This window comes from Poromitra crassiceps (assembly GCF_964638095.1).
Source record: "Poromitra crassiceps genome assembly, chromosome: 1".
In the NCBI taxonomy this organism is placed as follows: Eukaryota; Metazoa; Chordata; class Actinopteri; order Beryciformes; family Melamphaidae; genus Poromitra; species Poromitra crassiceps.
In genome coordinates, this window is record NC_139623.1 from 19,187,349 (window position 1) to 19,214,451 (window position 27,103).

General features: G+C 43.4%; 1 protein-coding gene across 1 annotated transcript in view; it reads left to right on the forward strand.

The window, feature by feature from the left end:
- The window catches only part of wwc1 (WW and C2 domain containing 1), a 307,962-nt gene that overhangs the window by 148,143 nt on the left and 132,716 nt on the right, over nucleotides 1-27,103 (forward strand). Inside the window, exons 7-10 of the mRNA XM_083636240.1 lie at nucleotides 5,238-5,378; nucleotides 5,798-5,868; nucleotides 12,962-13,207; nucleotides 21,232-21,321. Of these exons, the coding sequence (XP_083492366.1) occupies nucleotides 5,238-5,378; nucleotides 5,798-5,868; nucleotides 12,962-13,207; nucleotides 21,232-21,321 (548 nt within the window). The remainder of the gene's footprint in view (nucleotides 1-5,237; nucleotides 5,379-5,797; nucleotides 5,869-12,961; nucleotides 13,208-21,231; nucleotides 21,322-27,103) is intronic.

Here is a 27,103-nt window from a genome sequence, read left to right on the forward strand (position 1 = left end):
GCAGAAGAAATCAGGATTCTCCTCTGGTTTTATGGTGTTTCAATGTTTCATACAGTTATAAATTGAAAAAAAATTGTCAAAAGATGTGCATGGGGGTAAATGCAACATTACGAGCTATCCTGGGAGGCCAGGCAATGGATAATATTAAACTAGTAAACGTAGATCCACAAACATCCACAATGCTACTGTTTTGGACGTTAAATCTGCAATCGTGGTGACAGCAAGATGAGTCTTCTCCCTCATTTGCATTCCATGATCCAAAGGTATCATGGTATTCAGAAAGTCGGCAAAAGAAAATGCTGAATTATGCGAGTTTCCAGTCATTACGTTATGCGTGTAATGGAGTTGGTGAAGAGGTAGGGAGGGGAGGCTGGCCAGCGAGACTAGTGAAGGCACATTGATTGATGTGATTATAACATCGCCAGACACCAGTCAAACCCTAAAATGAGGGAATTAATCCTGTTCCCCAAATAAATGTGAGGTAGTCTAAAGAGAAAAGACCCAGGAGGAAAACATGATGTTAAAAGCTGTAGGCTATGCCTCTGCTGCTACACCAACACCCCATGCATGCATGCCGTTGTCTCACTATGAAAAACATCTACGGTACACTATTTAAAGTGTCTTGATTATACAGAGGTACATGAAATAGCTTACCAGGCGGCAAGCGCCACTCTTCAATTCGGCATATAGGCTATTTAATCCACGGAGAGGTTACTCTAAGTCAGTGTTTCTCAAACTTTTTCAGACCAAGGACGACTTAACCAATAAAAAAACTCGGGGATCACCTAACTCCCAAAACATCCCCAAAAACAATAGGCCTACTACTTCCACTGTAAATTACAAATTACAGGCTAATTAAATTACAAATAGCATTAAGGCTGTACAATTAATCAAATTTCTGGATCCCACAATTATGAAAACAAGATAACCGATATAAAAAATATATACAATTTATTTTAGTCCATTTACCTTCTTTTTTTTTTTACATTTATTTCTCCTTTTCATTTCAAATATATTCAAAGTTCAAAGAAAGTTTTTTCAAGTTCAATAAATACACAATGTTGCATTCAGTGATGTTTTTGTATTCAAATAAGTGTTAAATGGCTCTATATTCTGACAGCAATCACTGAAATAGTGTGTTTGGTCAGTAACTTGGAACTCTCTCTCCTGTAGCCCTGCATGCAGAGTGGACCTATCTTCACAACCGTAACTCATAGAGACTCGGGGCTGATGGCGTTGAATTCGGGGTGAAAAAATACATATAGATTTTAACTCATTGAGTGCCAGCCACTTTTGGAGAACGGACGCTCCCAGTGCCAGAGTTTTCAGAGCGTTTTCAGTGATTTCTCGAGGCCCACAGAATATTGTGTGATATTACTATGTAAACACCGAACACGCACAAAGAACGAACTGGCTCTATTGTATCATCAGCAAAAAAAAGTTTATTGATACCATTTTCCGTTCTTTAGTTATGAGCCGGAGAAGATAGGTCGTTTTGAGCAAATACAGCCTTTTCAAATTATTAGCTGAGATATTCCGCCTTTTGTGAAATGCAGCATTCCAAGCACATTCACTGAGTCTGAAGATAATATTTTCTGATGTAGTGACGTGGTGTAGTTGTGTGATGCCCTGCGTGCCCCACCCCCCTCTCCCCCCCTCCCCTCCTCAGCTGCAAACTCCTCCCCACACTACACAGCCTCACGCACCCACTCTATTTTCGGAGTGCTCCGTTTGTCTGTGCCGGGCGGCTCCCAGCGCGATAGAGAAGAGCCAAACCGGACTGCTGAATGGTTTGGCGTCGGGTGCTGCTTTTCTGGTGGCTAATCGTGTGGAGAAACTATACAGACAGACAGAGACAGAGGGGCTCAGTTGTGTGCGCGGATTGACTCATGTTCGCAGCCAACGTCAGCTCCAGACAGAGCAATCTATATGGCTCTGGCTGCAGCATGCATCGGTTTCTCTTTGATCACGGCTTTTTCCTCCTGTTTCTCAGGACCTGTCTCTAATCTGGAGAGCACTGTCGCCACCTAATGGGTTTGTAAAATAGGTTATAGACCTCCAATAGCTACAATATTTGTACAGGAGATGCAGAAGGCTTTGATCGACGTCCCACCGTCAAAAAACGCATTGGACGTCGAAAGACGTCCTTGGCACTCTACGTCACTATTTAATTGGACGTCGAAAGACGTCCATGGCACTCAATGAGTTAATAAGAATCGCGATCTGACCTTCCGTTTCCCAGAAAACGTAACATTTCTCTGATTGGATAGTGGGAGGTAAAAAAAAAAGGGGAAAAAAGATAAATCTACTCGCGGACCACTAGGGGCGCCCGCGGACCACTGGTGGTCCGCGGGAGAAAAACTGCTCTAAGTGAATGTCAATTGTGGATGTGAGTCGCCTGTTATCCCCACCCGCTGTCTTCCTCCGTTAAAATGTTTGATTAAAGATTCGCTAAAGCCGTTTCCAGGCATGCACATATCGTATTTCTTTTTATCGATAGCTTTAAATGTTGTACATCACCCTCCAAGGCATAGTGAAGTACTTTCTGATGGCTTCTAGATGATATCAGGCCTCAAAAAGTTGTGAAGAGCGTCTTGGGATATAACTTTGACAGCTGCCATTCATTCTAGTCAGCCTGCCCTGTGTTTGTCCGAGTGAGCACGGTGGGTGGGGCTTAGCGATAGGTCAATTAAAGAGGGTCCCTTAATTTAGAGGTATTTAAGTAACCTGCAAAAGAGTGAATAATCAATAAAATAAGTTTTAAGTTCCATGTTCTGTCACCCTATATTATTCCACTACTTTTCCTGATGTTTTAGGTTTTTGCCGTGGTATCGTTTAAGTATCAGTATTCTTTTTTTTTTATATATTTTATTTTCACATTTTAAATTTTTATAGAACACAAACAAGACAAAACAGACAAACAGGCTCAGACACGGGAAATAAATGAAAAACAAAACAAAAACAAAAAATATAATCAACATTACAAAGTGGTGCTGCCAGCCACCTAAGGTTCAATCTTATGTTCTTGTCAACGGTATACCTGGGATCCTGGGATGGGAAGCCAGCCGGGTGAGTCACCCGTCACCCCTAGCCTCGTTGAGGTAGACTAAAAATGGGTCCCAGATAGTTATACATTTTCTAAGTGCATTGGTTCTCAGGAACCTAAGTCTCTCCATGCGTATAACAGAGGTCATGTCCGTCAACCACAATTGGAAAGAGGGTGGAGAGGGAGATTTCCATTCCTTCAGAATTTGTTTTTTGGCGACAGTTGTCCCCAGTGTCAGAGACTGTTGTACAGCTGTAGGAAAGTTCAGAGAAAACTCAGAGCAGCCGAAGATGGCGAGTTCTGCCTCCGGCTGAAGGGCCACCCTGTGGGCCTTAGAGTACCAGTCAAATATTTTGGCCCAGAATCCCGTCAGCGAAGGGCAGAACCAGAAGTCATGAGACAGTGTGCCCTCGGACACTTGGCATCTTTCACACAGTGGTGAGATAGTAGGATAGATCTTGTGTAATTTCTGCTTAGAGTAGTGGAGACGGTGAGCGACTTTAAATTGAATCAGCTGATGTCTGCTATTAACTGAGCAGAGTTGTACAACCGACAGGCTCTTTTCCCATATAATGTCAGATAATTCAGTACCAAGTTCTTCCTGCCATGCCTCTCTAATCCTCTCAGTAGAGGCCATGGTACAATCATCAAATAGACACACAAATCTGGAGATGAGGTGCCTATCCTGGGAGGCCATTCCCAAGTTTGTTAACTCAATATCTCAAGAACGGCTTGATAGAATTTCTTCTGATTTGGCTCAAACATCAACTTGGACGCAAGGATGAACTGATTGCATTTTGGTTATCAAAGGTTAAGGTCACTGTGACCTCTCGAATATAATTCAAGCTTGTTAACGCGATATCTCAGGAATGTCTTGATGGAATTTCTTCGAATTTGCCTCAAACGTCCACTTGGACTCAAGGATGAACTGATTACATTTTGGTGAAAGTCAAAGTTCAAGGTCACAAATTTCTTCCAATTTGCCTCAAATGGTGATTTGGACTCAAGAATGAACTAATGGCGGAGGCATAAGTCCGCGTTGCGGTCGTTCTAGTTATAGTAGTCTTATTAAATGGTATACATGCAATGATAAAATAAATGACAGATTTTTTATTTGGATGACTGAAATCCCCCCGATTCCGGATCAGTTGAAAATCACGTGATCGGCCCCGATTTCCGATCACGTGATCGGATCGGGACATCCCTAGTATCGGTATCAAACTCATAATTTTGGTATCGTGTGACAACACTAATCTGAAGTCCTCAGGATTGTCACCCATTTAAAAAAGTCCACCATTTTTTATGTGAGGCTCAGAAGTAGCTAAGAATATAAACGACATCTGTCCTGTTTTGCAACGCTCTTTTCTCTCCCATCTATTTTATTGGTTTATTTTAAAAAGACCATCACAGATACCATCATATATTGATACCATGGATGTTTTTGCATCTGATAAACTGTAATCATGTGCGGAGCTTCAAAGTAATACATTACATTATGTCCATAGTTTTGGTTCTACTGCAGTGTCTCAGGTCATCTTCTGTTCTGTACTGTAATGATCTGTACTGGTCTATTGTTTTGTTTTAATCATTACATTGCTTTATGTAATTTAACAGATGCTTTTGTCAAAAGCGACAGTTCTATATATGCTGTAAATTCACATGTTTTGTAGTTTTTCATTGATATATTTTATTTACTTTAGGGCGGCCCAGTGGTACGCAACCTTGCCCTACTCAGGAGCCACATTGACCAAAAAAAAAATCTTTGCTAGAGCCACAATTGAAAAAATTCCCTCTTGTCCCTTTATATTTTTAGATTTGTATTTATTTGTTTATTTTAAGTAGGACTTAAAAGAGCCACAACTACCCATAAAGGAGCCGCATGTGGCTCTAGAGCCTCGGGTTGAGTATCACTGCTAGGCAGTCTGTTCCAGTGTTGTAATTGTGAGTTGTTATGTTTAATGACCCCTCTTTCGTCTTTCCTTATTCATAGCCTATTTTTCATTGCTGTATCCAACCATTAGCTGCTGCAATGACCCAGTTTCCTCCTGGGGGTCTTTTGTGTGTTGATGAGTCTGATCCAAAGCCCTGTGTCTGTCTGTCTGTGTCTGTCTGTGTGTATGTCTGTCTGTGTCTGTGTGTCTGTGTCTGTCTGCCTGCCTGTCTGTGCCTGTGTCTGTGTCTGTTGGTGCAGAAACTGGCGGTGTTGAAGGACGGTTTCCTGCTGGGCTCCCAGCAGGAGCTGTGGGGCAGCAGTCCCTCGCTGGCCAATTCAGAGCTCTCCATCCCTCGCCTCTACTCTGATGCCGGCTCCCAGACAGACATCCCTGCTGAGGTGAGTCTCTCCATCCCTCGCCTCTACTCTGATGCTGGCTGCCAGACAGACATGCCTGCTGAGGTGAGTCCCATGCAGGAAGGCCAGGAAGAGGGTGTCTGTATAGGTAAAAGCACTCGCCTACCACTGGAGAGACCCGGGTTCAATTCCCAGTAGTGGTACTTTCGGCTTGGTCAGACATTTCTACAGAGACAATTGGCTGTGTCTGCAGGGGGGAAGCAAGTGGGGTATGTATCCTAGCCACTGCACTAGTGCCTCCTCTGGTCGGTTGGGGCGCTTGTTCCAGGGGGTGGGGTGGTGGGGGGGCGGTGTGGGCTGAATAGCGTGATCCTCCTACGTGCTACGTCCTGCCGGTGAAACCCCTTACTGGTGAAAAGAAGCTCATGTCTGTGTATTAACGTTGTTTTCTCTGTGTCCAGTTCATGAACAACACCAACAAACTGGCAGAGAAGGTTCGTCTGAGCCTCAAGTACGAGGAAGCCAAGAGAAGGTAGGAATGACTCACGTCTGGATAGAGGTGTGTGTGTGTGTGTGTGTGTGTGTGTGTGTGTGTGTGTGTGTGTGTGTGTGTGTGTGTGTGTGTGTGTGTGTGTGTGTGTGTGTGTGTGTGTGTGTGTGGTAATGCATTTATGCGTATGCATGCCTGAATTTGGAGTCATGCATTTTACTGTGTGTAAACGGATGTGAAGAGTGTGTGAGAGTTTGTGTAATTCCAAACTTCTAAGTTTACTATTGTTCTTTAATTAATCACTTTTCTTGTATGGAGATTTGTGAAACAGATTAAATCTTGTCAACAGTATGAGCTAACTAATCTGTGATCACACTACTGATACAGATTGTGTGGGGGAAAATGTAGAAATGGAAATCATAGAAAGGACTCATCCTAACATTGAAATCTTCATTACATAATACGATCACAGTGCTGTATGACTGGCGTTGGCAGAGCATAGCATCAATGTCTAGGTTTCTTTCCCACAATTAAAACAATATGAATTTTCGGCTTTTCCATTTGGCACCAAAGTTGAAAACAACAACTGGTTTGGGAATTTGAAAAAAATGTCTGGAAAAGTAAGGAAAATATTGTGGTTCACGTCCGATACACACACAATTATAGCTTTTATACTGTTGTAGACCCACTTTGAGTCCACAGTTTTTGTTGATGTAAATTAAGAATAATGTTCAGATGTTCTTATTACCCAACTGCTGTCAGCATGCATTATATCAAATACTGACAGTCAAGTCAGTCAAATCCAGTCAGGAACATAGAGTCTGGGAACAATATGGAATTTTAAAATGTAAACTTTGTAGGAACCCTGCCAATCAGCTTCACATATTCTGATATTTGTGGCTGTGAAGAACAATCTTCATCTGCACAGTGATATGAGCTAGTTAGCAGGGGCAAGATGTCCATCTGCCGAAATCATATTGCACACCAGACAAAAATCAAAACAAACCAAGGTCTGGAATCTTTTAATTGAAAATGTGTAGGAACCCACAAAGAACCCAAGTCCTCCTTCCTGTGAGGCGACAGTCCTGTTACCCTGGTAAACCATCCTGATCAGGTAAACTCACATTCAGTTTCGTTCTGCAGATCAGTCTGGACTCCAGCCCGCCCCCAGCAAATTTCAGACTTTACAAAGTCCACGGGCCAATCGGTGACCTACCTCATAGTTGACAACGTAAGCGGCCAATCAGGGCAAAACGGTAATGGCGTCTCCCGAAGCAATGAGCGGTAACGTTAACATTAGTAGAGTAAACACAGCCCCAAGTGCAGTTATTGCAGACATAGACTCAATAACAACAATTAAACAACCCTGGGACCTTAGAAAATTTTAATTCAAGTTTTGTCGGGAAAAATTCCAAACCAAGTTAAAAGTGTTTTGAGTCTACCAGATGTTTCTGTCCATATGTCAATTTGTTTCAATCACTCTTTTAGGGCTGCAACTAACGATTATTTTGGTAATCGATTAATCTGTCGATTATTTCTTCCATTAAAGGACGGCTTTCCCGTGGGGAATATGAATATATATTAAATCTCACGCCCCTAAGGTTTTCGAATCCGTTGAAATTTTTTTAATTGGTTGTTCACAGCCAGAGCTATCAACCAAAATCCACTCTGCGTGGGGGGGGGGGGGGGATGTTGGAGGGGAGGGGAGGGTGCGGGGACCCGAAATCCTACACTTCCCACAATGCACTGGGCTCGCGTGGCCTTCGAGTCCACGCCCACCCCTCAGGCATTTGGCTGATATCAAACTCCAGTAGGTGGCGGTAATGCACATATATGCTTGCCAACCGCCATAAAACTCAAAGAAGAAGAAGAAGAAGAAGGCTTCGACATAAAAACATTAGTAGAACAAGAATAATAAAAAAAAAAATTGCCTCCAAATTGCACCAAATTTAAACTGTAGTATATATGTCGGGAGATGTCTTCATAAAAAAGATTTCATGCATTTTAAGGCATTTTCCTAGGAGTTACGTGCATCTGATGTTGTAACTATTTCATGTAAAAATGTGTAAAAAAGGGTACATTGCTCAGCGTTGATTTCGTAACTTCAACGCACCTTCTACTAGATGTAAAATTTGACGAGCTTTCCAATGCCGCCAGTCCCGTGTCTGGAGGTGCTTCCGTTCCCGAGATATGGTTCTTTGCAAGGAGCTATGGGAAGCTAACATTAGCTAGCCTACTAGGCTAGGCGGTGAAAAAAGATGGCTGCCTTTTGTTTTTGTTCAGGACCTCTGAAGGGGCGTGGAGGACCTCTAGAGGCGGGACCATGGTGGCACAGGCCCACAACACTTGTAGTTCATAGGTGCTCGACTTCCGCAAGGTGGACTTGGCCCATCTGACGTAAAACGCGTCGGCTGGGCCAAAAAATATGTGAGAGATGGTTGATAGCTCTGGCTGTGAACAACCAATTTCAAAAATTTCAACGGATTCGAAAACCTTAGGGGCGTTTAATATATATTCATATTCCCCACGGGAAAGCCGTCCTTTAATCGGATAAAAATAAATGTGTGGATTTTATTCCAATAATTTTATTCAAAAATCAAATGTCCCAAATTGACAATATTAGTGCACAGAAGTGCTGCTTGAATGGACCAGAGCTGTCTAAACAATTAGCCTATGAAAAGTCATAAATAAAAAGAATAACTACATCACTATCTACTGTTAACAGGTTTGAGGTTTTATGTGCCATGCCTGGCATGTTTGATTTTCAGTGACTCAAGGCAACCAAAGACTCATTTCTCAAAAGTAGGGGAGCAGATCTATCTATCAACAACACGCCACGGACTATATGAAGGTAGATTGTTTCTACACTAACACGTTCTCTCTCTCTCACACACACACGCACGCGGGCGTGCGCTCACACGCACACATACGCACGCACACACACACACACCAAGCCGGATCAAAACACCTGCTAGAGACAGCATTAAACAAGACAAACTACCTGCCGTTAGATGAAGGTTTCCTCACTTCAAAACGCAAAGCACATGTGTCTAATCTCATTTACTTATTAAAGCGCCCTCTCGTTTAAAGATTTTGTAGCGTTAACGTTGACCAGCTTATCCTGCTCAGCTGTTGAGCCCCAGTCATGGCTAACGTTAGTTACGTTATGTTTTCCTTTGTCCTCATTCGCGTGGTGTGTCCGTGGCATGCAAGGTCGATTTTACATATTTGCAGCTAACACACTTTTTAGTTTGACAAAATGTGAAGCGCTCCCACACTTTAGATAGTCTAGTTGAAAAGTTTTCGTCGTGTCCACCATGTTGGCACCATGCGTCTCCATGGAGACAACACGTGACATAGTCAGTCCGCGACACAGGAAGTAGGCAGACGCGCGACAGTGACGCAACTCAGAACGTAGATAAACGTTTATAATATATAATTATATAGCTATGTGACCCAAAAAAATCAAAGGCCAACAAATCGATAATACAATTCCTTGCCAACAAATTTAATAATCGATTTTTATCGATTAGCTGTTGCAGCCCTACACTCTTTTCTGCCTCCATGGTCAGTCAAAAACGACCATGCCTGGAGTGAGAAGGGGCTAGTTTCCAGCAAAGACCTATACATACATGGTAATTTTGCATCCTTTGATCTACTGAAGAGGAAGTTTGAGTTGCCCGACACAAACTGGCTCAGATTCCTGCAAGTCAGAAATTATGTTCGATCCAAGATTCACACCTTTGAAGTGCTCCCAAATTAACTTTTTTTCGATGTACCGTAAATTCCGGACTATAAGGCGCACCGGTGTATAAGCCGCACCTTCAAAGTTGACTATTTTTTTCTTATATAAGCCGCACCGGACTATAAGCCGCGGGTGTTTTAATGGTATTTTTTGTTTTTTTTTACAGTGCACACAGTGTCCGCGGTGTGGTGAAAAGAGGGCAAGAGAGGAAATTAAAACAGAAGTGGATTTATAGTTAGAAAGAGTGCTAAAGAAGAGAGAATTCAGTTTTTTATTTTTTTATTTTAGTTACTCACAGTACTATTGACCAGTCCAACTCAAAAGATATTCGGCAGTTTCACTTTGAGCTCTTGTTCCGCCGCTGTCCATCAATGGTTATGACGAGTCTCGCTGGGTACAGTACGCCAAAGCGATATCCATTGACTTTAACCTTTTCGATGATGCTGTTGTATGTTGCGCGTTTCTGTTGCACCAACGCGGAGAGGTCCTGCCGGACGAAAAAGCGCGTACCCTCCCAGGTGAGGGGCTTCATCCCCGCAGCCTGGAGGATGAGTTGACGGTCGGGCCAGCGGAGTAGGCAGATGAAGATGGCCCTCGGTGGCAGGCCGGGGTCTGGACGTGGCCGAGGCGCCCGGTGTGCCCTGTCCACCTCTGGTGGTTTCTCGCCTTCCTTCAGGTCCAGGATGTAACACAGGATTTTGCCACGAAAGCGTCCATGTCACCAATCTCAGCTCCCTCTTTTACATTGATCAGGCGAATGTTATTTCTTTTACTCCTGCTGATTAAGTCATCAACCTGCGTGTGCAGGGTTTCGATTTGTTTTTGCATTTTATCCACTTTCGGACTCACTGTGTTGTTTTTGTCCTCCAGTGCGCTGATGCGCTTTTCCGCATTAGAAACTCTGTTCACGGTTACCTTATTTTCTTTAGTGAGTGAGTGGATGGACTTCTGCACGTTTTCAAACTTGTTTTCAAGCTGCTCAAACCTCTGAGCGATGTCGGACTTAATCGATAGTGTTTCACGGAGTAAAAGTTTAGCCCAAGCCGTGTATCTCCAGCCTCCAGCAGGTGAGTCATTTCCTCATTCATGGCGGTGATTGCTTCGTCTTTTTCTTTCTGCTTACCTGTGTTGTGTTATGTTATGTTATGTTATGTTGTTAAAAGAGGGCAAGAGAGGAAATTAAAACAGAAGTGGATTTATAGTTAGAAAGAGTGCTAAAAAAGAGAGATTTTTTTTTTTTTTTTGAAAAAATCCATAGATAAGCCGCACCGTTATATAAGCCGCAGGGGCCAAAAAAGGCCAAAAAACGGGAAAAAAGCCGCGGCTTATAGTCCGGAATTTACGGTATTGCTGAGCCCTCCTCACTCCAAGCATCTCATTTCTAGATTTGTATGTCTGTTTGACAACTGCACCACAGCTTCTACTGAGAGGATTAGAGAAGCATGGCAGGGGGAACTTGACATTGACTTATCTGACATTTTATGGGATAGGAGTCTGTCGGTGATACAACTCTGCTTAGTTAATAGTAGACACCAACTGATGCAATTTAAAGTCACTCACCGTCTTCACTATTCTAAACATAAGTTGCACAAGATTTACCCATCTGTTTCACCACTCTGTGACAGGTGTCAGGTGTCGGAGGGCACTCTGTCTCATGCCTTCTGGTTCTGCCCTTCTTCACTGACCGGATTCTGGGCCAAAATATTTGACTGGTACTCTAATGGCTCATTTCCACCACATATAACAGCACAGTACAGCTCTACTCGATCTGGTATTACTCGGCTCTACTTGATATAGACTCTGTTTCCATAGCAAGTTTACTTGCCTCCGCCCACACCTGGTCGTCATAGCGACCGCATATCTGCCCTCCGCCCATAGCCGAAGTAGGCTATAAGTATAACGTTAAAATTAAATCCATACACGGAACTTTTAAACTGATTATGAAATACTGGTGCCTCTAAATGACCTACAGTGTACATGGGCAAATGTGACAATCGGCTAGGAGAATGGATATCACTTTGTTGTTACTCAAACTCACATGCATGCACTGCGCGGGGACGGGAGAGGCGCTACGGGGAGAACCCCAGCGGCAACTCAACAGGCAAGACCGCGGCTTTGCCTGCGGCCTAGCGGAGCCAACTACAAAGGGCTTCCCGAGGAGCAGACTTTTTTCTCTCTCAAAACAATTGAAAACCACCGCATGTTAAAGCTGAGCAAGGAGATCGATTTTATTTCACGAGAGCCGAAGGCAGCAACACAAAAGAAATAACTTCTGGAAATAACAGAAGAGAAGGTAAGCCCCACTATACTGGTATCCAGCATTGACAGTAGATGCCTACAGTAAACACGATTCTGCCTGACCAATCAGTCGTCTGCAGTGTTTTCACGTCACCGTATGGTACCGGGTCCACAGCCCTAGAACCTCAACAGAGCAGGGACCAAAAGCAGCACGACTCAACCCCGACTCAACCCGGGCTGTCCACGTTTTTGATCGGTGGAATGAGACAAAAAAGCGAGATGAGCTGTGTGGGGCCGCGTTGATACCAGCGGTGGAAATGGGCCATAAGGCCTACAAAATAACCCTTCAGCCGGAGGCAGAACTTGCCATCTTCGGCTGCTCGGAGTCCTCTCTGGTCTTTCCCACAGCTGTGCAACAATCTCTGACACAGGGGACAATTGTTGCCAAGAAATTCATTCTGCAGGAATGGAAGTCCCCCTCTCCACCCTCTTTTCAGCAGTGGTTGATCTTTGTTATGAAGAGACTTAGAGGACCAACTCACTTAAGAGATTTCTAACTATTTGGGACCCGTTTCTGGCCTACCTTGATGAGGTTAGGGGCGACGGGTGATTTGATTTGCCCGGGTGGTCTCCCATGGACCCTGTTGTGTGTAGCACCACATTGTAATATTGGAGTGTATGTACTCTTTCTTTCTTTCTTTCTTTCTTTCTTTCTTTCTTTCTTTCTTTCTTTCTTTCTTTCTTTCTTTCTTTCTTTCTTTTCCTGTATTTGAGTTTGTTCGTCTTTGTGTGTTGGTGTTCTGAAAATTGAAAATTGCAAAACAAAATATAGAAAAAAACAAAAAAATTATCGGCGGAAAATATGTTTTCGCCGTTCTTCCGACTGGATTTGGAGATGCTGATTAGCTGAGTTTGTCAAAGCAAGTAATCCCATGCACTGAAATCACTGTGGGCAGCTGGAAGTCCAGACTGATACATAGAGACAAACAGAATGTGAGGTCACGTTATCAGGATGTTTTAACCAGGCTAACAGTCAGTCCCATAATGCTGCTTATCTGCCATAATTGATGAGAATCTCTTTCTCTCCTGTTTGTTTTGTCCCATTCTCCCTGTTCTGCACACCCCTCCTCTCCCTCCCTCTCCCCATCCCAGGATCGCCACCATCGAGGTACAGATCGCCAAACTCGACAGCGAGGCATGGCCTGGGCTGCTGGACCCGGAGCGCGACCGCCTCATCCTCATCAATGAGAAGGAGGAGCTTCTGAAGGAGCTGCAGTACGTGCGGCCCAGCCGCCGCATGGAGCCCAACGACGCAGAGAAGCTGGAGTCACAGAAAAAATGCCTGGAGAGAGATCTGCAGGCCGCCAGGGACAACCAGAGCAAGGCTCTGACCGAGAGGTGGGGAAAGGGGTTGCATTTTTTTTATGCCTTTGGCTATAAGTGTACTTTTTTTTGCCTTTAACTATACAAAGTGAGTTTTTTTCAGGAGTGCCTTGTTCACATTCACACACATTCATACCTGGAAGCTGACCAGTATAACCACAGTCTGATCTGCTGAGCAGCTCCACTGGAGCGGTTGGCGTTAAGGGCCTTGCTCAAGGGCACCTCAGTGGTGGTAAACGCTGTGTTTTTCACTTTCCCCACTCAGATTTATCCTGCTGGTCTTATGGATTGAACAGACGACCTTCCGGTCACAAGTCCGCTTCCCGTCACTGCCTTAAATTATAAGCTTTTATTGCAAAATGTGCATTTGTTATGGAATTCTTTGCTAAGTTGCCCCAGTATTTGGAGATATCGAAGGAAAATAGTTCCTACTTGAAACAGCTCAAAACAAGGTCTGTGGATTATCTTGAGTAACCGGGTCATGTTTTTCAAAAATATTTTTTTGGTGCTTTGAGCACCACAAGCTGAGTGCCATGCAGTTCCATTGCATTGGAAAGATATCTCCAAAACACGGCAACTCACACCAAAACGATCTAGATGGATAAATACAATACCACTAGGTAGGGGTGGGCGATATGACGATCTTAAATCGTTCACGATCAGAATGGCTCCACGATCTGCCTTTCCAGACAGATCGTTAGAATCGCGCTACATGCAGTGCACATTCTATCAGTTGCATTTCTATGTCTGAAAGACGCTTCCAAAGTTGTCCTCCCCTCCCCCTTTTCACTTCACAAAGTGCTGCTGCGGAGGACGACAACACTGAGGGGGGATTCGTTTGACACACACATACACACTTAACCAGGGCTCGACAGGACCTCCCGTCATCCCGGGGACGTTAAAAATAGCGTCGGGGACGATGGAAATTAATTTGGGGACGGAGCCGGGACGATAGTTGAAAATATAAAAATAGCCTAAACACATGCTCTGCTCGTTAAAATGAACGGCGATGAAAATGCCCTGAACGCAAATGCAACCTCTTTACAACACACACGCACACTAAACAAACACGCGGGTAGAGAGACAGGCAGATAGAGTGCAACTCATGGCGCAAAGTGATTTTAAATGCGAGGAGGCATTGCTCTTAATCTGCTGTCATCCTGCCTCGTGAGCTCTGTTTTCCCCTCTCTCACTCAACGCTGTGGTGTGTGTGTGTGTGTGTGTGTGTGGGAGCCGCGTGTCAGACAGACAGAGCTGAGAGCTCTCCTCGCAAAAGCAACAGAAGGTGGACTCAAATCGCAGATAGCCCATATATATTCGTTCCATCGACCAACCCTACTGTATAGCCGAAATAATAGTGAACCAATACATATAGAGATAGAGAGATAGAGAGATAGATAACGCTATGAATTATTGTAAACAACATGAAAATATTTATGAAACAAATTGTATTTTAAATTTCCAGGTTTCTCATGACCATACGAACCCTGAAATTAGTTTGTACTGCTCAGTAACTTGCAAAATAGTCTTAAAGCCCAATCAGTAATTTCTTTGAAAATTTTTACTCTAATATAAGATCTTTTTAGTCATAGGACATGGTAGATTGACTTGTAATAGGGAGACTCTCGCCTTTATTTAACCCACACCGCCCTCCATTGGCCAGCCCTGGGACTAAGCAGTTTGTCTGCCACGTCCCGTGGCAAGATGCGCGCATGCGCTCTACAGCGGCAGCGTTGTGTTCCTGAAAACCAGGAAGTAACTCGATTCGGATTTGCTACGAAAATGATGTTTCACGGAACTATGGATTATTATTTCATCACGTGGTGAGTACCCGATGTCACAACATGTACATAGAGCTTTCTGGCGCTGTGTTTTGTTGACTTTGAACGGAGATATCGTTATCGATACTATTGCACGCAGAGGGCGCATTTTCTCCAATAGCAAAACTTGGAAAAGTTGCTGAATGGGGCTTTAAAAACCAATATGAAAAAGAATCGTGATAAGATCGTGGATCGTGATCCTGCCTGAAAAAATCGTGATATGATATTTTTGCCATATCGCCCACCCCTACCACTAGGTAAGAGGAAAAATATGTATTCTTGTTTTTGTTGTGAACTGTCCCCAATCCGAATCTATGAGCAATCAGAAGTGACGGAAACAAGAGACAGAGAGAGATGGCTAAACTGATAACAGCAATAGAAACACATCGATGAAACAAGCAAGTCAGAACTGTTGAAAACAAAACCACCTGACTTTCTAGTTCCTTTCACTGAGACCTTTACAGACGTCAAACCTCTCTCCTCTCTCTCTCTCTCTCTCCCTCCCTCTCTCTGTTCTCTCTAAACATCATGGCCTTTACTAGTTGGACACTGGCACCAAACCAGGATCAGGTATCCACGGCGACTACGCCAATTAGGCACTCATAGCCATGGAGCTTTCTCTCCTCCATTACAATACTCACTTTTTCTCTTTTTTTCTCCCCATCTCTCTGTCTCCCTCTCTCTTTCTGTGTGTGTGTCTCTCTCGCTCAATTCAATTCAGTTCAGTTATGCCTTATAAGGTACTGTAGCCATTGTTTCAAAAGCAATACAGTGACCTCACAATACAGGAATACAGCAATCTCTTGCTGTCTCTCGCCCCATTTCCCACCTTTTTCAGCATCGAACTAGTAAGAGAGAGCCAACCAGAAAGACCAATATCCTGCATACCTCTCACTCCCCTTCTCTCTCTCCCTCCCCTTCTCTCTCTCTCTCCCTCCCCTTCTCTCTCGCTCCCCCTTCTCTCTCTTTCTCCCTCTCTCTCTCTTCCTCCCCCTTCTCTCTCTCTCCTTCCCCTTCTCTCTTTCTCCCTCTCTCCCTCCCATTCTCTCTCTCCCTCCCTCCCCTTCTCTCTCTCTCTCTCTCTGTATCAGGTCTCTTGTTGTTCTCCCTACTGGTTAGACTCTACCTGAGTTGAGTCTCTCTTTGTGTCTCCTCTCCTTTTCCTGTAACCTGAGAGACTGCAATGCCAGGTCACAAAAGAAACCCTTTTTGCGCATACACGCACAGGAAACACACACACACTACCCACATACTACACCCACGCACGCACTCACTCATTGACACAAGAAATATGCGTGCACGTATTCGGGGAGGCTTCAGGTTCTGAAAAAGTCTTAAAATGCCTTGAATTTGATAGTCTATTCATTCACTCATAAGCTCTTGACTCCTACTCCAACTCTACTCCTACAACCTTTATGTCTTAAAGTCAGTTTTAGAGGCCTTAAAAATGTGTTTTCTTGGTGAGTTTTTCTTTCTCTGTCAAGAAAAATCCGATACGACAAAAGTTGCTTTCTGTACCAGAATTGGTCTTTTATTTAGTTCTAGCTGGCATTAAAAAGGGTCTTTTATTTAGTTCTAGCTGGCATTAAAAAGGGTCTTTTGTTATGCCTCCGCCGGCGATAGCCAGGCCGGAGGCATTATGGATCCGGGTTGTCCGTTGGTATGTCCGTACGTACGTCCGTACGATGTTCGTTAACGCGATATCTGAGGAACGCCTTGACGGAATTTCATCAAATTTGCCTCAAACATCGACTTAGACTCAAGGATGACCTGATTAGATTTTGGTGGTCAAAGGTCAAGGTCACTGTGACCTCTCGAACGTCATTTTCAAGCTTGTTAACGTGATATCTCAGGAATGCCTTGACGGAATTTAATCAAATTTGTCTCAAACATCGACTTGGACTCAAGGATGAACTGATTAGATTTTGGTGGTCAAAGGTCAAGGTCACTGTGACCTCTCAAACGCCATTTTCCAGCTTGTTAACGCGATATCTCACGAATGCCTTGACAGAATTTCATCAAATTTGCCTCAAACATCGACTTGGACTCAAGGATGAAGTGATTAGATTTTGGTGGTCAAAGGCCAAGGTCACTGTGACCTCTCGAACGACATTTTCAAGCTTGTTAGCGCAACATCTCAGGAATGCCTTGATCGAATTTCATCGAATTTGCCTCAAACATTGCCTTGGACTCAAGCATGAACTGATTAGATTTTGGTGGTCAAAGGTCAAGGTCACTGTGACCACTCGAACGCCATTTTCAAGCTTGTTAACGTGATATCTCAGGAATGCTTTGACAGAGTTTAATCAAATTTGCCTCAAACATCAACTTGGACTCAAGGATGAACTGATTCGTTTTTCGTGGCCAAAGGTCAAGGTCACTGTGACCTCACGAATGCCATTCCCAAGTTCGTTAAAGCGATATCTCAAGAACGGCTTGATGGAATTTCTGCCAATTTGACTCAAACATCGACTTGGGCGCAAGGATGAACGGATTACATTTTGGTGATCAAAGGTCAAGGTCACTGACCTCTCCAACGCCATTTTCAAGCTTGTTAACATCATATCTCAGGAATGCCTTGACCGAATTTAATCAAATTTGCCTCAATCATTAACTTGGCCTCAAGGATGAATTGATTACATTTTGGTGGTCAAACTTCAAGGTCACTGTGACCTCACGAACGCCATTCCCAAGTTCGTTAACGCAATATCTCAAGAACGGCTTGATAGAATTTCTTCTGATTTGGCTCAAACATCGACTTGGACGCAAGGATGAACTGATTCCATTTTGGTTATCAAAGGTCAAAGGTCAAGGTCACTGTGACCTCTCGAATGCCATTTTCAAGCTTGTTAATGCGATATCTCAGGAATGTCTTGATGGCATTTCTTTGAATTTGCCTCAAACGTCCACTTGGACTCAAGGATGAACTGATTACATTTTGGTGGTCAAAGTTCAAGGTCACTGTGACCTCACACACCCAATTTCCAAGCTCTGTAATGCAACATCTCAGGAGCACCTTGACGGAATTTAATCAAATTTGCCCCAAATGGCGATTTGGACTCAAGAATGAACTAATGGCGGAGGCATAAGTCCGCATTGCGGTCGTTCTAGTTTAGTTCTAGCTGGCATTAAAAAGGGTCTTATTATTTAGTTCTAGCTGGCATTAAAAGGAGTATTTTATTTAGTTATAGCTGGCATTAAAGATGGTCTTATTATTTAGTTCTAGCTGGCATTAAAAACGGTCTTATTATTTAGTTCTAGCTGGCATTAAAAAGGGTCTTATATTTAGTTTTAGCTGACATTAAAAAGGGCCTTATATTTAGTTCTAGCTGGCACTAAAAATTGTCATATTTATTTCTAGCTGGTATTAAAAAGGGTCTTGAAAAGTCATAAAAAGATTTGCTGACACCTTGATATACAGTACATTGCATGCTCTCTATTGTATTCTCAGGTGCACCTGCGTGCGCACACACACACACACACACACACACACACACACACACACACACACACCTCTCTCCAACAGACATGAGAAACATTGACACACATAGGCACATATACAAGAAACACACACAAACACACACACACAGGCATGAGAAACATTGACACACAAAGGCAGGTATACAAGAAACGCGCACGCGCAAACACACACACCGTAACCTGATCAAAGGCTTCCCCACTGGCCTGTTTCCACTAAAACCATGGATCATATTAACAGCTGTTAATAGGCCGGTGTCCACCTAACAAAGCACAGACAAATAGACGACACCCGCGTCACACGAGCACAAAGCGACCGCTCACAATAGCTCCGCTATCACCCCTTCGCCGCTGTCACCTCGCATATCGCCGCTGTCACCCCGCATACTTTCCTTTACTTTATTGCATTTAGCAGACGCTTCTATCCAAAGCGACTTACAAGAATTACAATTGTAAATTGCATATCGCCGCTGTCACCCAGCATATCGCCGTTTTCAGGATTATGTTATGTTCGCCACGTCTGTCTTATGTGTCAAGTTCATTCACCAAGTACACCACTACAGGATAACCCTTCAGCCAGAGGCAGAACTTGCCATTTTTGGCTGCTCGGAGTCCTCTTTGGACTTCTCTACAGCTGTGCAGCAATCTCTGACGCAGGGAACAATCGTTGCCAAGAAACTCATCTTGCAGGAGTGGAAGTCCCCTTCTCCACCCTCTTTCCAGCTGTGGCTGGCGGACATGACCTCTGTTATATGGATGGAGAGACTCAGGTACCTGAGGACCAACTCACTCGGGAGATTTCTGGTCGTCTGGGAGCTGTTTCTGGCCTACCTCGACGAGGTCGGGGGTGGTGGGTGATTCGCTTGGTTGATCTCCTCTTGTGCAGGACCCAATGCACAATATGTGTATATATACATACTAGGGCTGCACAATATATCGTTTCAGCATCGTCATCGCAATGTGTGCATGCACAATAGTCACATCGCAGGACGTGCAATGTCAAGTATAAGGCATATTAACACATTCACTGCCAGCCGTTTTTTTTTTACTGTAGGTAGCTTCTGCCAAGGTTTTTTTTTGAGGATTCTGGCTCATCTTTCAACAGCCGAGGATTATTTTCTGCTAAGATTTTGTGAACACAAAATATCTCAAAAGAACTAATAGAATGTGTGCTTTCTCTGTCTAAAAGAGTTAGTTTGTAGAGTTAGTAGTTATGTAGGCATTAGCACTTGAATACAGCATGGTTTCAGCGTCTGAAAATTTAAGCTGAGAAAAATGCCTTTTTGTGAAATTCGATAGAACAGTCACTTTAACCATTCATTTTTGGCATCAGTAAGACGTCAGACATCTAAACAATAGTTTTGAACAGTCATTTCCTCCATAACAGCAGGAAACCCCCCTCTCCTTCAAACTCCTCCCTCCGTGTGTGTTCTCCTCCTGCCTCCCTGGCTCTGCAGCGGGCGTGTCACAAGCGAGTTGCTGCTGCTGCTGCTGCCTGTCTGCTGGCGGCCGCTCTTTGGGCGAGTCTGGATGGGCTCGCTCGTTTCTTGGGGTTTCGGTTGAGAGCTTTGATGAAGCTTTTGCGATTCTGGTCTTATTTATGCTGCGTGTTTCAAAGTGTGTTCCACCCGTAATCTATTATGCAAATTTGCAATCCCCCACCGCCAGCTCCCTGCGCGAAAGCGAAAGCGTTTTCGCCAATCCATTTTCATGAGAATGGCTTCCTCACGCGGCTGTTTTTGCTTGGCTTTCTCTCGTCTGGAGAGCACTGTCGCCACTTAGTGGGTCGGTAAAATAGATTATACACATTCAATACCTCCCATATTTTAATATGAGATGTAAAAGGGGTTGATCGACGTCCCACCGTCAAATTTTTTTTTTTTTTTTAAGACGAGATATCTCGTCAACGGCAGTCAACCGGTTTTTTTTTTAAGACGAGATATCTCGTCAACGGCAGTGAACGTGTTAACTCAAACACGTCAGGCTATAACCTTTTTGCTGGTTGATACTCAGCACACTAGCATCCTGCCAAGCACTGTGGCTGCAGCTAAAAACATTTGCTACTATGTCACCCACGCAGTTTACCCACTACCTTCTGAAAGTGGCTATTCAAGTCATTTGGTGAAAATTCATGTATTTTTTCACATCGCAATAATAATCGCAGAAACTAAATATTTTGCAATGTCAGTTTTTTCCAATATCGTGCAGCCCTAATACATACATATATTTACTTTTTTGCAAGTACCTTCACCACATTGTAAACTCGGAGTGGGAGTGTGTGTGATTTTTGCTTTTGTTTGTTTGTTTCGCCTTGTTTTAGTTTTTTAGTTTTGTTTATTTTATTATCTGTTCGTTCAGCCTTGTGTTATTAAAAAAAAATGGGGGGGGGGAAAGATAACTGTACATTCTAACCTGTAATATTGTTTCTGTAAAAATATGTTCACTTGACTATGCACCAATGTGGACTGTACTCCGCCTCGCAATAAAAAAAAAAAAGAAAAAAAAAAAGTTCATTCACCAAGCACTTTTAGCCAGACAGGTTTGACACGGAGTGCTTTACACAGCAACAAAGGCCACAACACAATTTAAAAAAGACTTTAAGAGATTTTAATGTATCGTATGACTGCAAGGCTTTGGTTCACATTTTACCGAAGTGAATTTTGTTGACCTTATTTTCCAGCTGACAGGGTTAATTTATGGGTTGGTTCAGTTTTTTTTTCTCCCTTGTGTTTGTCCATGCAGGCTGCGGCTGCACTGCAAGAGGAACAAGCTGGTCAGAGAGCTGGAGGAAATGGTCCGACTGGCGACATCACTACATACTCAACTCAAAAGGTACCTCTATATATATATATATATATATATATATATATATATATATATAAATATATATGGCCATGGGTTATTGGAGTGGGTTACTGGATTTATACAATGGCTGTGAACCAATCAGATTGCTTGATTTGAGAGAGCCGTTTTATAAATATATATATATATATATATATATATATATATATATATATATATATATATACAGTATATATAAAAGGGAGCATGTGGACAATGTGTGTCTCTGTTTCAATTGAGTGTGTGGCCCCTATTCTCCCACAGGCCTTCGGCGCTAAAACGGGCCTTAAACGCAAAAAAACGTGCCTTGCGCCTGCCTCGGGAAGATATCAACATGGCTTTACGCTGGCAAATGCGCTTTAGGCGGAATGGGCGTGGCGCTCTCCCTGAATGGGCGAGAATGGGCGTGTCGGCCTTAAATGCTGGCCTAATGATATCTTCCCAACTGGCGTAAATTTAGCGCTTTGCGCTTTTGAAAACCAGGCCTATTCAGTGCGCCAGTTGCGAGGAGCGCTCTTCTGCCTCTCCCCTGTCACCCTTCTCTGTCTCTCTCTGAAACCAGGCCTATTCAGTGCGCCAGTTGCGAGGAGCGCTCTTCTGCCTCTTCTCTGTCACCCTTCTCTCTCTCTCTCTGACTCCCTCGCTCAGACAGACACAACACACTTCCCACTTCCCATAAGTTGTAAGTTCACTGCCTGGCATGTCCCAGCATGCATTGTGGTACTCCATTTCGCTACTAAATAGCAACCAAATGAGCCGAAATATATGGTTACATGCTCCCAAAATAATGTGTAATGGTAACACAACCTGCAATTGTACAACATTTCAATATTGGACCAAATAAAACATCGAAATGAAAACACCACCCTATGTGAAACATACATATATGTCCTCCTGGGCCTATATATATCCCTTGTCGATTTGACGTGATTTAGATAAGTGACAGCGGAACGCGCTTCTACTGTCATGTGCTGTACTGTGATGTCCGCTCAAATAACTTGGCCCTACTTCACATTTTGTTTTACAATAAAAACACATTTATGCAATGACTTTACATAATGTAGGGTATATTTATGTGCATCATCCTTCCTGCAGCAGGCGAGAGAAAATGATATCTTTCTGGACAAACTTTCACCAATCTAATAGGCTATATTTTTCTAGCTGATGCATTTAGAACATTCTTTTCACTTTGATCTTGCTATAGTGTAGGGTATTTACATGCTTGCAGTATTTAAACTGCAGTTAGATTGGTTTGAGAAGCATAATAATATGGAATAATAGCCTATATATGGAGACAGACAGATTGGATGAAGGGAGGGGGAGGGGCAGAGCACTTGGCTTTGTCTGGTTTTACTGGATTTGTCCTGGAATTGGAGCTTAAAAGGCAAGCGTGTGATTCTTTACTGCAATTCTCCAATGAGCGGACTATGCATAATTTTACGCTTAAAAGGCGTGGTTATAATGGTTGAGGCTGCGTGTAGCGCCGATACCAAGATAGCGAGTGCGCTGGTCCACACCCACTAACTGCGCTAGGTGGCCTAGCGCTAGGCCTTAAACGCAGTTTCAACGCAGATTGCAACGATAGGGCCCTGTATGTTATCACATATCACACACACACAAGAGACAGACACGCGCACGCACATACACACAAAGTCCCAGTGATGATGTCATCAGTGATGTCATAAATTGTGACATCATGTCATAAGAGTTTATGATGTCATAAAAGCAGTTGTGACTAGGGTTGCCACGGTGTGGTCATTTTCACACCGGGTAATAAACACGTGTCAACACCGGTGTTACCGGTTACATCGTATAAATATATATAATATAATATTAAATATTTAAATATTTAAAAAAAATCCTCAGCTGTCCTCACGGTCCAGTCAGTCATCTCCTCTCCGCTGCTGTGTTAGCTTGGACGCTCACATTCACAACACTGGCTGCCTCAGAATACTTGGCTGCATCCAACTCGAGACAACTTTTCAGACCCTCCTGGAGACAATCTTTCTCAGAAGAGAATAACGTTAGCGACAAATCTGGAGACTTTTTCTGACATGGGATTAACATTACCAGCAAGCAGCAGTAAGCAGGCAATGACGATAGCTGGGTAAGTCCCGCTAGCATCGATGCTAAGTTAGCAAAGTACAGGGGGAGCACAGCTGAAGCACATGGCTAATTAATATGGATGTTAACGTCCATATTAATTAGCCATGTGCTTCAGCTGCACGCTCGCTCCATGATGAGACTAGCTACAGCAACTCCAGCTCTTCTTCTGCCTTTACAAAACAAACAAAATCTCAGCACTGCAGCACAGCTCTGTTTAGCCAGCTATAGTTTGTCACAGACATGCAGGCATAGCTAAGGGTCTTACCTACAGTACATGTGTATGAGGCGGGCATAATTTGTGTTCATAAGCTGCATAGCGTTAACTAACGTTAGTTGGTGGTCTAACCAGAACAACGGGGCCACACTGCAGCCCAGAGGGAGCGCTTGTAATCTACACCAGCACACGCTGAAACTGCAGTTTTCCTTTAAATTCTTCCTCCATAAAAACAAAAGGTGTTACCGGTGGGCACGTTATGTAATCGGTGTATGTCTCGCCACCGGGTAACCCCGGTAACACCGAATACCGCGACAAGCCTAGTTGTGACATCAGTGATGTCATAAGAGTCCCACTGATGATGTCATCAGTGATGTCATAAGAGCAAAATCAAGTCCCAGGGGCAGACACTGAAAGAAGTGGGAGTCTGGCTTCAGAGCCCCGTCTTCAGCCATGGACAGCTGTATGTTGTAAGTATGCAGTCCTGCATATAAAAAAACCATCCAATGTATATAAAAAACAGATTCTGCATAAAACCATCAACAAACAAGAGAATTAAAATTAGAGAACAGCAAGCTCCAGCATGAATAACAACATAATAAATGGCAAACACGAGCAGACCAGTCATCAGTGATGTCTTAAAGTCCCGGCATTGTGACACCACTACTGATGTCATCAGTGATGTCATAAAGTCCCGGAAGTGATGTCATCAGTGATGTCACTTAGGCAATTGGGAATTGTGACATAACTGATGATGTCATAGGCGTTGTGACTAGAGCCCGACCGATACTGGATTTTTGAGGCCGATGCCGATACCGATATTAGGGAGTAAAAAAATCCCGATACCGATAATATCGGCCGATATTCTTTTCCTTTTTTTTTTTCTTCTTCTTCTTTTTTATCAAATTTTTATCCCCCATTAGTGCTAATTTTTTATTTATTTATCCTGGTTGCTGCTCCACCCTCTGCCGATCTGGGGAGAGCCGAAAACTGGCTCCATGCTTCCACATGGGCAGGTAGCCAGCCGCTTCTTTTCACCTGACAGGGGAAGCTTCACCGGTAGGACATAGCACGTGGGAGGATCACGCTATTCCAACAAGTTCCCCTCCCTCCGAACAGGCGCCCTTAACGACCAGAGGAGGCACCACATCAGCAACCCTCAAATATCAAACACTTGACAAAGATATGAGTTGACATGAATTGAAATATGTAATGTAGGCAGGATATTTTACAGCTTATTAACACATTGAGTGCCACAGCGCTTCAGTAAAATTGTCTGGAGCCTGTGCCAGATTCACTTCCATTCAGTTGAAAACAGCTATAGAATTTTTTCTATTAGGGCTATATGGACAGGGCTGGACTCTAATGAAACATTGGACACTCCTGCTTCTTTCAAAGAAGAAATTTTGTTTCTAGACAGTTCCATTATGAAATGACAGCCTCTGAAAGAAGAGCACTTTCAAGGGTTTTCTGCTGTCTTTTTTTACTTTTCAAGATAAACACACTTTTATGAATACTTTTTGCACTCATGATTATTATTATTATTATTTTTCTCCTGCTTCTTTTTATTATTAGACATTACATTACATTACATTACGGCATTTGGCAGACGCTTTTATTCAAATCGACTTACAATATCAGAACTTACAATATCACATTTTTGTCAACAATCGATCTCTCTCCCGAACAGCACGGCTGAGAGCCTGTTGCAGTGTGAGCTGCCCAGCTCCTGGGCGCGGCCCACCACGTTTAGCCTTGGCCTTTGGCATGCCAGCTAAACTAACTAACGCTAGTCTAACACTAACGCTAGTCTAACACTAATGCTAGTCTAACACTAACGCTAGTCTAACAAAACAGTGACACACAGACAGACAGAGACACACAGACACTTTTTTTTTTTTTTTTTTTAACACCACAGATCCTACCTGACCTAACGCTAAATGCTAAAGCTAATAACGCTAACACAGGCACACTCGCTAACAAAACAGTGACACACAGACAGACAGACAGAGACACACAGACACTTATTTATTTTTATTTATTTTTTTTACACCACAGATCCTACCTAACGCTAAATGCTAAAGCTAATAAAACGCTAACACAGGCACACTCGCTAGCACACACACTCACACACACACAACCCACCCACTCACCTCACACCAAGCACTCGAATCCACTCACTACACAATCTCACAAACTAATCTACTAATCGCTATGCTAAATACTCGCTATGCTACTAAATTCTACTAAATGCTACTAAATCTCTAAATCTCTGCTCTGCTCTGCTACTACTACTCTCAAGGGGGGAAGGCTGTTGTGGGAAGATGAAAGGAAAGGATCTGAGCGCCAAGGTTTTAAGGTGGCGCAGCTGCCGTGTAGATTTTTAAGGTGGCGCCGTGTGATCCCTTGAAGGGATTCATGCTCACTGGCTGGGTACGACCTTAAACAGCAGAATTATGGAATAATATGAATTATGATATTGGGACGTCCACAGACGTCCCTGGCACTTCTCGTTACTTTTTTTTAGGACTTCCACAGACGTCCTTGGCACTCAATGTGTAAACTCAATGCAATGAAACAGTAAACTTAACTGGGAATTTAATAATTATAAATAAATAGAAACACAAAAACACAATAGATCAAATAGTTAAGAAAAAATATCAAATATACACAACATGCTGTCTATAACTTAAAAAAAAAATCTGCATGACATCATCAGTGATGTCATAAGAGCGATAGTGACATCATCAGTGATGTCAGAAGAGCAAGTGAGCCAGGCGGGCGAGTGCTTATGCAAGCTGCAGGGGGGGGCGAGGCAGCGGGCAAGCCTAGGAATCGAGCGCGCATAGTGCAGGGAGTTCCCCAAACTTTTAAGTAGCTGGTCAGATTTAAAAAGTAGCTGGGTCATGTTCGCGGCATTTGTTCCAGTGGTCCTTTTCCCCCAATTAACACATTCACTGCCAGACGTTTTTTTTTTACTGTAGTTAGCTTCTGCCAGAGGGGTTTTTTGAGGATTCTGGCTCATCTTTCAAGACCCGAGGATTCTTTTCTGCTAAGATTTTGTGAACACACAATATCTCAAAATAACTAATAGAATGTGTGCTTTCTCTGTCTAAAAGAGTTAGTTTGTAGAGTTAGTAGTTATGTAAGCATTAGCAGTTGAATACAGCATGGTTTCAGCGTCAGAAAAATTATTCAGAGATAAACGGCTTTTTGTGAAATTCGATAGAACAGTCACTTTAACCATTCATTTTTGGCATCAGTAAGACGTCAGACATCTAAACAATAGTTTTGAACAGTAATTTCCTCCATAACAGCAGGAAACCCCCCTCTGCTTCCAACTCCTCCCTCCGTGGGCGTTCTTCTTGGCTGCAGCGGCCGTCACAAGCTTGTCACCAGTCTCACTGCTTTGCTGCTGCTGCTGCCTGTCTGCGCGGCCGCTGTTTGAGGAAG